The 12,471-nt window shown below is 38.2% G+C and overlaps 1 protein-coding gene across 1 annotated transcript; it reads left to right on the forward strand.

Annotated features, from left to right (window-relative positions):
* The first annotated feature begins 1,517 nt into the window (after positions 1-1,517).
* On the forward strand, positions 1,518-8,659 carry LOC136282703 (bile acid-CoA:amino acid N-acyltransferase-like). Its single transcript, XM_066170412.1, has 2 exons — positions 1,518-2,001; positions 7,956-8,659. The coding sequence occupies exons 1-2, from the start codon at positions 1,518-1,520 to the stop codon at positions 8,657-8,659; spliced, it is 1,188 nt and encodes a 395-aa protein (XP_066026509.1).
* Positions 8,660-12,471: the final 3,812 nt, after the last annotated feature.

Consider the following 12,471-nt stretch of genomic DNA (forward strand, 5'->3'; position numbering starts at 1 on the left):
TTATATCGAACCATTGAATACCTATCCTTTCACAACGTATAATTGTCAATTTAACAACAGGTAAACTTTTATTATTTTTAATAAGATGATATTAGAGAGAAAGAATTTCTCTTTGGTTTATATTTTACAATATTGAATGTATCGTTACAATAACTTGGTTAAGTTTTTATAGCATTAGATTATTTTGGCATTTACTTTTGTATCTATTTTATTGCCCATCAAATTTAAGGTAGATACCAAAAACTTTGATCAATCATTAACCTCAAATCATTTGTTTATCGAAAGCGCCTTAAAGCAATCCACCCAAAACGAACCCCCCCTTATCTGAATAAAAATAGTCAATCCAGGAATGGTTTTCATAAAAATTTTGTAAGCCCCCTATACACCAACTCCCACCTGCTACTTTTAACACCTACTAACCGTACTATTAATCATCCCCTCATTTCATTTCCTCCAATTATGACTACCTCAAAACATTTCATTCTAACCATCCTTATCATTATCATTAATGTTTGTACTGCCTTGTGGTTGACGTGGTTACCTAACAGTCTGTTGGTCCCTCAACTCTATAGTACACAATTTAACAACTAATGATTTTTATTTTTACGCTACCTTGTGGTTGACGTAGCTGCCTTGCTATTTGTTGGTCCCTTAAGATTAGTGTTTTTCATCGACTAAGCCTTTTATTTTTACACTGCCAAATGGTACGTATTATTTTTCATCATTTTACACTTACTACACTTTCTACACGCACACTTCCTTTCCCCTAATTAACCCACCATTTTTGTGGAGATTTGGAAACCCTTTCATTAGGGATTCCATAACTTTACACCTGCAATGCCATAAAGGTTGCTAGATAATTCCATTGCTTAATATAAAAAAATGAAAAAAAACAGCTTTATAGCTCCGTGTGTGTATGACCTCTTCAAAATATGTGAAGTTTACTGTAGGAAAAATACGAGGGAAAAAGCTTAATCTCAAAAGGACTTTTGTCACAAAAACTTCAGATGTGATATTAAAATGCTTCTCCAGAAATTAATCCATATTCTATACCGGGATGTCTCAAGAGGACCAAGGGATGACTCATAGGGACCCCTATAAGCGACGGCAAAAGATCTTTGTTTGAACGATATGCACGACAAAACCTTCACACGTTACGAACATATGAAAGCAAACATTTATGGAAACTTCAAACCTTCCTTACAGAATGGTAACTCTTTGCAGAAGAATATAGATTTAAAATGAACGAGGAAATCGACTGCAGTAATTTTCGGCCGCCATATTGAATAGTTGCCGAGTCGTCTGACGTCAGTGTTTTGAATATTTAAGGAGGCCCTTTTGCCTCACCTCTTTTAATTGCGACCAATCATTGTCCACCCTTCCGGGAACAATGCATCACTGACAAGAATGTTAAGGACTTATGCAAGAAGAGATGATTTACGCAATAGGTCGTTGACTCAATAGGCGTTGACTCGTTGACTTAATCTCGGGCTGGTTTGTCGTTAATTTCAAAGAAGATGCTTACCTTGTGGCCAAAATTCTCACTCATCGACAAAATAACTAAGATTAACGTATTTCGACTGAAACCACTGCAGAAGATTACACTCGGGGCACGAGTTGTTGGAGATAGCGGGCAAGTGTTCGAGTCACACGCTCACTTCACCGCTACCAGACATGGCCGAGTTGATGTTTGTTGTGAACCATCTGTTGGTGGATCTTATCGCGGAGTTTCAGCTATGGGACTCTTATGGAGCATGAAACCATCACCTGGGCAGAGAAAAGGAATTCGACTGACGAAATCTGATGTCACTAAACCTTACAAAGTCGTCCTGGACTGTTTTGATGGCCATACGGATCCGCAGGAATCAAGTTCTTTGCAGCCTTTGTCTAGCAATACGTTTGAGAAGGAGTACATGACGGATGGAGTAAAGAGAATTCCTGTGAGAGAAAGAAGAATCCGTGGAACTCTTTTTCTTCCTCCGGGTGATGGACCTTTTTCTGGTGAGTAGCAAAAGTTTGACGTTTATCTTAAAAATACTGCTAGTCAAGAGTAGAATACTAATGTTAAAGATTAGAAAAGAACCATAATCCGCTATTGAACTTTCCATATGTGTCATAATCTCTTTAAAGTGACAACAGCGTTAGACATACAGTTCAGGTTTTAGGGTTAGGGTTAGGGTTAGGGTCACTTTTTGGGTTGATCACCTCTGTCATGCTACGGGTCGTTATTCAAAAAATATTACTTTTCTTCAGTTTACTGTTCTGCTACTTCAACAGATCAGCAAAGATTAATTTCATTTACCGCACGCCGCAAACGTTTGTCTGGAAACCCCAACCCCATCTTTCCATGCTGCAAGGTGATCTTGAAAGAATAAAGGGATGTGAGATGTGGTTTTATTAATGGTTTAAACCATTTTCATTAATGCAAGTACTCCTAGAACATCTTAATTGCAATTGCAATCTTGCAATTTCAGGCTTTAATTACTCCAGGAAAAGAACTTAATGATCTCTCTCGCTTGTGTAGGGTTGTGTAGGTTGTCTGGGGTTGTGTAGGTTTTGGACCAACATCGCAGTTTCCGTTCGATAATCCAATACTAAAATACTCATTTATAACAGCAAACATGAAGTTAAGTTAAAATAATGGTCATAAGGAAAAATTGACTATCAAAATGAGTTCTTTGCACTGGGTATAGCTTATTTCGCAATTTGGGATGGTGTTTGCGCACCATTTAATTTTATACGCTGTCTGACGTTTTGGCATTCTTCTGGAAAGGAGAGTCAATATCTGGCATCTAAAACTATTTTTATCCAAAAACCTACTATTTTAATGCAAGAGTTACAACTTAGGTAAACAAAACAATAAACCTGCTGAAGTAAAAGACATGAAAGAATAATAATCTCCAATATCACTAGAGTTTATTGTTTAGATGCGTCGTAGCCTCCAGCAGTATTTTATTTTAAGCTTAATAAGTTAATTTTAAGTCATGAAGTAACACTGGTAAAATTGTTTTGTTATGAGGTATTTAGTTTGTATAGGTAATCACATGATTTCGAGTGTAATTTGAAATAAATAAGCACGAGTAAATTTTTTCTAAGACTATTATAACATAGCTAGTAAATTTGTCTGATCAAATTCAATTGCGCGAGCGTGCTTCATTAAAGAAATAGATTTCAAGTAGCCGTGCGTCTGTTCAGAAATAGATCACAGATGACGTCAAAATGTGGTAAGAACAAAAATGTGGCACACGAGGCGCAGCCGAGTGTGTCACTCATGTTCTTCCGTCTCACGTCCTCTGTGATCTATTACTGAACAGACGCACGGCAACTTGGAATCTATTTGTTTTATATAATAAAGGATTAAAAAAAGTTTTAATGATGACGTATGTTATAAAATAAAGGATTAAAAAAGTTTTAATGATACGTCTGTCCTCCAATAGATCATAAGTGAGAACCAATCAGAACGCGTGCATAACTGAGCTTATTATATAAATTCCTATTGTGCTCGCTCATGACGTCAGCAAATAAATCCCTCAAGAAAAAAAATTTCCATCGCGTTGAAAATGTTATAAAATAATTGGTTCATACGTCAGCTGTGCATTCATCTAGATATGAAGCACTTGGACCAATTGGCTCGTGCAATTTGTGGCCTTTGTGGTCCGCGATGGATGTAAAGCGAAAGAGATTTTATCAAATCATGGAAAAATGTACAAAGCTTTGTGTGGAAGAAGAAAGGATCAACTTCAGTTAAACATAATGGTAATGGGACCAAGTGGACTCCATTTCGGTCTGTGATCATACGAGTGATTAACAAAATCGGACGATTGACAGTATTGGACAAAAAAATGAAAATACGAGATAGCTCATCATCTAACAAATGACTGAGCTCTGTTCTGTTGTTAAGCACGCATGAAGCGGCTCGTGCAATTTGAGGTCTTTGAGAAAATTTATTTTGAGTGGCTCGTGCAATTTATGGTCTTTGAAAAAATTTACAAGTGTTTATTTATTCCAAATTGCACAAAACAAAATGATCTCATTTCGTCTAATATATATATATATATATATAATCAAATAAACTCACAGATAGCCAATCAAACGCGAGCCTTGGATGTCGCAACAAAATTTGAAAATTTGAAAATTTGTGAGCGAAACAATGGCCGCGTTTTAAGTAGATTTTCTTTCGCCACCGCAGCTGAAAAACTGCTCAAACAACGAAAACACTGTCAAAAGCACTGTTTTTTGGTTGTCGGTTCGGAAAAAGTGGTGTTTAGAGAAGGGAATTGCAAAGGAAATGGAAAATTACGAGCCGACCCAGCTTAACACTTTGCTCGAGCCATCCAACGCCGAAATTAAAAACAAACATGGTTAAACCTCGGAAACGACGATTCCATTTCATCGCAAATGATTCGGACACAGACCGAACAATTCCTTGAACTGTTTAGCCGGACTCTGAACTTCTTTGCGCTTTAAAGATGTAAGATATCATCGCATATTATTGTTTTGATCGAACGCAGTTGTTTTGACCGAACGCACGGTTTGAATAAATTATTTTTTCACTTGATGCGCGCGCTTTGTTTATGCTTAATTACGATAAGCCATCTCGTATTTTTTCAGTTATATTATTAACACGTAATCACATGATTTTTCTCGTGCAATTTGGAATAAACAAGCACTTGTTAATTTTTTCAAATTAATGAATTTTGTTAGTCTTTAAAAAAATTTACTCGTGCTTATTTATTCCAAATTGCACTCAAAATCATGCGATTACCTATACAAAGCACGCAGGAAGCGGTTCGAGCACGCGGGAAATGTAAAGGAGAAACACGAGACGTAGTGTAGTGATACTACGGGTGTCTAGTACTAGTATACTGAAATAGTGAGCTCAAGTCTGGCCAAGGGCATACACCTATTTCAAAACATGGGCATGCTATGCATGCAAGAGTTATTTTTTGTAAGGTGAGTGACTTACTTGAAACATTGTAAGTGGTCTACATTCTTACAAAAGGAAAGACGAGTATTAACGCAGAAAAGAACGAAAATGTCGAATTACCTCACACACAGGTATTTTGTGGTAGATTATGTGTGTTGTGCGAATAAATGTAACCAAAAATAAACTGTATTGGTGCCACGGATACCTGTTAGTGCAAAATACAGACAGCAGACTGCAGACCGGATACAAAATATAGACAGCAGAGTAGGTACAAAATGTAGACTAAGAATCTGAAGAGTTTAAACGTCATGTATATAATAACATGTCATCTTACAGCTTACCGAGCGTCACGCAGTCGCTTTTCCGCGATTAGCCTTCACGATTATTTGCACTATTGTGGAAAATTCCTGGCCCATTTCTTGATGAAAATCGATCGTAATATAATTTCAAGCCTTCAATATAGTCTTCTTACTTTGCGCGCGAGTTGGTTGGTGTGATGTCTGTAAAGATTTTACCAACGTAATCAAAGTAGATGACGTGAATAACAGTGAAAACGGCAGAAATCGCCAGAAACTACAACGGATACACAGGGTATGAGTAAGTTTTATTGATTTTACGAGAAAAATGTTAATATTTCGAAATATCTATCATTGTAAATCGACCATATTTCGTTCCCTGTACTATTTCTTATAACGTGTTCAAATTTTTAACGGTTCCTCTCGTAACTTAACACCGAGTCACACAACGCGTGACGCGTTCCCTGGCATCAAGTGAATCCAACATGGCGCCTTTCTTCACAAGCAGTTTTCATCCGCTAGAGTTTTGTTCTTCAGTCTCACAGTAGGAGTGTTGTTCAATAGATTGCATAGAGTATATGCAGTTTGGTTTCAGATTTCAGATTTTGCCTTTTACAAAAAGTGTACGTTCTTCAACTAAGACATTGGCATACTTGGCATACAAGACATACAAGGCATTCAATGCTTTCATGGCTTTCAAGCGTTCGCGACTCGATCCGTTCCAAAATTACCGCTCAATAACATGTTTTAGTGTGAATTGGCCGCGACCAATACGACTTGTGTGTGCGTCTGTAAGTATTTTGAGCGTTTGCGCCATAATGTTCCAGGTGATCGTAATCCAAACACGTTGAAATACAAAACGACTGACAAAAGAGTTTTATAAGCAAAATCTCGTGGTTCATCATGTGACTCGGCCCTGTCCGTGCATGACAACGCCAATCATCATCAAGATAACACGCGTGATTAGCATGTGAACACCTCATTGGATCACACAGTTAGTTGTCATGGTGTTGAGGGCCCAATGACCACTGGGTACTATTGCGCAATTTTCCCATTTTGTGGCGGAGGAAAAAAAAAAAGACAAAAAAAATACGAAGGCATTTTATGACTGGGCTACCACAGGTATCTCAGTGATAAATTTTAATTCAAAAGCGAACCACAGTGTTGTCAGCATGCTCTATACTCTCATAAAGCACGCCACAATAAGCCAATCATCATCGTTGTTCTAATACTTCAAATAATCTGATTGGCTGTACAAGACTAAAGCTGTCAAAAATGTCAAACCATCAAAGTTCACATTCTGCAGCAATTGTTTGCAAACTTAAATAGTTTGGCAGATCGAATCCAACACTTTTGCTTGAACTTTTTTTAGTCTCTATTACACAATGTGGAGGTGAAATGTTCAGTGAAATCCGGCCGAATTGTGGCTCACAAAAGCACACAAGTTTTTCCACATAACAAATAGTAAACAAACTGCTCAAGGCGAGTTTTACGAAAGAACGACAGCCGAAATCACCGGAACATGAAGATTACTCGGGATGACAGAGCCGTAAAACTCGGTTGCAGTGACTGATGTGGCCTTCACCACTCAACGCATCGGAAATGACATCAGAGCAAGCTCTTAGTTGTTCATTCGAAGGGCGGTCGGTGTAATTTCTGAGGCTTGCTTCACTGGCGATCTCCGAGCTACCCACGTTGGACCTCAGCATGATGGCAGTCGGTAGAAACAATGTCTAACGTGAAAAATCTTCTCCAATTTGGAAATTCCCCAGTTTTTTTTTTGTTTTTTTTTTTCTGGATAAGTCGTTATTGCTATGGTTATTGTGATCAATACCGTGACTGGTGGATTTAGCTCAGTGGACTTAGTATGACTGCTTCAACTGTCCAATTACAGGTGTCCGATTACAGCAAACTGTCCGATTACAACTGAATAGAATGACTAATGAGGAATAAAGCAGCTAATGCACCATTCATATTTGAGGAAATTGTAATGGTTATCAAGATTTATTCAGAAAATGGCGGAACGCTCCTTTCCTCTTGCAACGACTGCTCCACAAAGAAAACGAGGCGGAGCGCATTCTTTTCATTGAACAGATAAAGCAGATGGATTGCATCGTTGCCATTTTGACCAATTGATCTCGACTGATCGATGATGTGAAATATCGCCTGCAAAACAAAATTACAAGTCATGTATTTTACGGTGGATCAATCCAAATAAATAATTTCCGATGAACAAAGCTATCAGTTTAATTTTTAGCCAAAAGACATGGTTCTAATATTTTCCAGCTTCAATATATATGTCTAACTTCCTCGTGATTGTAAATTATAGAGAATCCTGCGGTGATCGGACAATCCTTTTAAAAAATCTAGTCCTTAACAAAACTGAGCGATCCATAAATAGATCGAGGACTGTACTGAGCATTTTAACTTCTTTCTAAGATACTCGTTAAGCGTTTGCTTACGGCTGATTTCTGGCTGGTAATACAGGAACAAACTTTAATCTGATAAGTTACAAAGCAACCAACACAAGCCCTTTTAAATGTGTTACAAGGAAACTCGCGAAGGATTTTGTCGTCATATGTCTGCCATTTTGAGTGGTCCAAAAATGTTTAAGGTTATTCACATGTTGCATAGTTAATTACAGCCGCCTTTGACGTGTTATTTTATCATACGATCTCTGCTGCAAATGTAAGACATATCTTGCACTCAATCAGTCAATGTTATCTTTACAGGAGTCATAGATCTGTTTGGTGCTGCAGGCGGAATAGTGGAATTCAAGGCTTCACTTTTAGCATCTCATGGATTCGCTACTCTTGCTTTGGCCTACTTGGGCTATGAAGATCGACCATTGTGTCCATCTTCAATAAACTTGGATTATTTTGAAGAAGCTGTTAACTGGCTTATAAGTCACCCTAAAGTGCTTCCACATGGTATCGGCATGCACGCTATATGCTATGGGTCATGGATTGCGCTGTTGATGGCAAGCTATCAGATCGCACCAATAAAGGCCGTTGTAGTTATTTCACCCCTGGTCATCGCCTTCCTTCTCCCTTTCCAATTAAAAGGGAGAGTCTCAGACATGATACCCCTTCATAACAGCAGAGTGGTGTCTTCAGAAAAGGGCAGCATCTGGCGTTTCGCCCAACCAACTGACATCGATTACATGAATCCAACAACAGTCTCCAAATACTCAGCTATTACACCAGTTGAGAACATCAATTGCCCTGTCATGCTGGTTTCTAGAACTGATGACTTGAACAACCCCACCGATTTTACAGTAAAGTTCATAATTGACCGCTTGAAGGAGAATGGAAAAGAACATTTGTGCACAAACTTGCGTTATCCCCAAGCAGGACATCTCATCGAACCACCCTACTCTCCTCTTTGTGATTTTTCTTTCAGCAAATCTACTAAAGAATGGTGTGATTACCCGTAACTAGCTTGGGGAGGGGAGACTGTTGCACATACCAGAGCACAAGAAAACTGCTGGCCAAAGATTTTACATTTTCTGCGAAAACATCTCCAACAAGACACAAAGAGTGAGGAACAAGAATACTTTAATGCTTGCTATGTGTTTGAGAACTTTCACAGATAACTACAGGTCACTGAGACCTTCGTTCGACCCAACATTAGGTTCTCACAACACACAAAAATAGCACATGCCAAGAGACTATAATCTCATGCATGTGCCCATTCAATCAAGTGGGTGGTCCACTCTCACCCGGAAGCTAATTAAATCATTTCGGTTCAATGTCCCTAAACACTATGCCTGCACGCTTTGAGTTACTCTTATGGAAAGCTTTATGCAGCTATTTTGTTTGAGGTTTCTTAAGTTTCTCTTGTAACCATAAGGAATTTAAAATTGTCCATTCAATTCAGTTGCACAGTAATCTTTAATTCAATTAGAACTAAGTAAAGTCAAAATATTTTTTTAACGTTTTGATAAACAAGAAATGAATCCTGGAGTGATGAACTAACTCACGATATTTCTACAGAGGAATACCTTTAAAATATGTGGCCGTGATTTTAAGAAGTGCCTGTAAGGTATCTGAGCAACATTTCCAAAGAAAATTATGACCTAATATTGTGCCTCAAAACGTCTTCTAATTAAAGCCCTCTAATTTAAACATTTCCACGGGAAGGGGGAAGGGGGGACTTAAACAAAGCACATAGCTCTGTAGAGAAGCTAGCCCAGCAGACTTCAAGCACTAGGAGCAGTGGTGTTTAAAAAAAAAGTAAGTAAAAGCTGAATACCGTAAACAAAAAATTTCGAAAGTTTTTATTTGTTTACGTTTCCAGAAAGCTTTTAAAACGGCAGCCGGCTCTTATTTTGAACCCTGAAGATAATACCGGAAAACGATGTAGATCAGAGTATTCAATCATGATTGCTTACTGGGCTGATAACTGACTTATCTTTCAGGCTGATAAGAGAAATGATAATCGAGTGACACTGCCATATGCCAAACAAATTATTACGTTTTAAAGATTCCCGCTTTCAAAGATTCCCCATTTCGAAGATTCCTGCCTTTAGAGATTCCCCGTTTTAAAGATTCCTGCTTTCAAAGATTCCCCGTTTTAAAGATTCCCGCTTTTATAAATTCTAGTAAGACCTTCGCTAAATCATTTGATTCTTTTCCTATTTTGAGTTCGCGGAACAACCCGTTTCGAACTATACGCTTATTACACAAGCCATCTTTTAAAATGGGTCTACCGCGAACGGTGCGTGGGTCTGTAAGCTTGAGTGTAGAAAAGATGACACCATTCGTTAAGATATTCGACAAATTCACCGTGTTCGACATGGTGGAAAGAAGGTTGGGCCTCCGTTACGTGTCTGCAGTATTCCCCATTGCACGTGACTGAGCTTTGTGGAGAAACCCGAGGGTAAACCTATAGTCGGTCACCCGACTAATAATTTTAAACAAATAAAACTTTTTACATGACCTGCATATTGTTTTGCGGATGAATTTTTGTTTTACGTAATAACAACTTATTTGTAACACACTTGACTTACGAAGAAGCAGAATGCAAGGAGTTCGTCGCCACGGATCTTGTTAAATGGCCTAGCTAGCTTGCCTCAAGTCTCCTAGAGCTCAGTGGTACAGCATTCGAAGTACTACATATTAAGAAAAGCGGATCAGCTTAAAGTTAAGCAGGCTTTGTTTAACGATTAACAATGACCATATATGGCTAATTTGGAACAATGGCGGAAACAGCTTTAAAATACACGCGGGATTTTTCAAAATTTCCGATTATCATACGAGCGGCAGATTTAAACCATCGGCAAAACTGATGATAAGACAAATCCTCCCCGTGGGGGTGATTCTGGTAGATTTTTTAGCATGCAAATAGTCACGGTGGGGTGGATGGTAGGGCGACTGTAGCTTTCGTATCTGAAGTAAAGAGATGTCACCGTTTTTCCTCTATATTGCTTAAAACTGGCGAAAGATATATTCAATTAGAGGCTCACTGCGCGATGCAAAGGTAATGGAGCATGTGTAACCTGGCATTAACGTCCGAAGCCTACCACGCTGTCGAATCATGTAGAAGACTATCGTCATTTGCTCGATTGTTTAATGTACGTGTATTTAAATTTCGCGCTGCGTGAATAAGATTCTGTTCCCGATGTGCACAAAAAGGTTCATATTCTCCTTCCTCTAGCGTGTGACTTAAACCTGGTAATAACGTCCGAAGCCTCGCGCGTCGTTAATTCATGTAGTTTCATGGGTATCATTCTCTTTCCGTATTTCAATTCAACGAAAGGAGTTAAAAAAAAAAAAACAAGGGTGAGTGGAAATAGTCGCACACGCTCGTCAATTTCTCCCATTCGACTCGACTGTTCAATCCGAGTATAATTAAATTTCGCGCTTCGTAAGCAAGAAAAACTGAAAAACCGTGTTTACGCAAACCGACAAAGTACTAAGAGTGATGACTGATAATTTGAAAATGAACAACAGAAGTATAAGTAATGCCAAATAGACAGAACCACATGAAAGCACACATCCTGCTTATGCTAATTTTTTCAATACAACTATCAACAATAATGATACACTAATGACTACCTATCATCAGAAGTATGTTAATGACATAGTGAATTAGTCTACTGGTAGTACAGATTTGAAAAACACATTTGCACACGTCATGAACAAAAGTGGACAGTTCAGAGATGAAGATGACACTACCGGGGTTAAATTCATTAATCAAGACTCATCAGTTCAATTAAAAAACCTATGAAATGAAACTGCATTTGGATAGCGCACGAGGGTGTTATTAATCTCGTGTTGGGTTAAACATTATGAACCTACAACTGGTGAATATACAGTGCTATTTAAACTGTATTTTCCTTCAGCATCTATTGACCATTCATCTATTGACCATTCATCTATTGACATATCAGCCGCCAGTAGTTCTGAGACAGTTTCAAGAACATCAACTAACTTCTTTAGTGATCACAGCAGAAGTAGAATGGAGCTGCAACACATGTCCGCTGATTTAGATATGTCCAATAAAATAATAATCAATTTAGCTACACCAACAAATGATAATGATGCTGAAAATAACTCATGTGCAGATGGCGTTTAACAAGCACCAACGTTAAGATTTGTACCTGTATACTTTTTTGATTATGGAATGAGACATGATAATGAAAAGGAGACCAAATTTTAACATCAAGATCAAAATATGGAGTTTCCAATGAGTCACATTTCACAGACAAATTAACGTTTAATATGAATGCAACATATGAATTTCATTGCAGAGATGGTTACAGGGTGCCTGCAACACATTTCTACTATAAAGGATATGATACTTCAGGATTCATTCTTAACAGGCTTAGGTAACCGCATCGACACCTACCGAGCTTGCAAGCGTTAATGTAATTCTTTACATTAATGACAGAAATGATAGCGCCTCTGTAGAATGCATGCTGCGAACTTTTTCCGGAGTTTTTTCTACTCATGCCCTCTATAATTTCATGGCTTAAGTTGTCTCTCTTAGTTGTCTCTGTTTATTTGTCTCTATTGAGTTGTCAGCTTCCTTTGATCCTATCTACGAAAACAATGTCGCCATTCAATCTCGGATCAAATTATCGCCCAACCTTTCGGGAACAATGCATCACTGTCAAGAATGTTAATGACTTATGCTGCCAAAGGAATAAATGAGTCTAGAACGGTGAAAGAGAGATAATTGACTTCATAGGTCGTTGACTCAGTAGATGCATCTCAGGCAATTTTGTCGCCAATTTCAAAGAAG

This window comes from Pocillopora verrucosa, chromosome 7 (assembly GCF_036669915.1).
Source record: "Pocillopora verrucosa isolate sample1 chromosome 7, ASM3666991v2, whole genome shotgun sequence".
In the NCBI taxonomy this organism is placed as follows: Eukaryota; Metazoa; Cnidaria; class Anthozoa; order Scleractinia; family Pocilloporidae; genus Pocillopora; species Pocillopora verrucosa.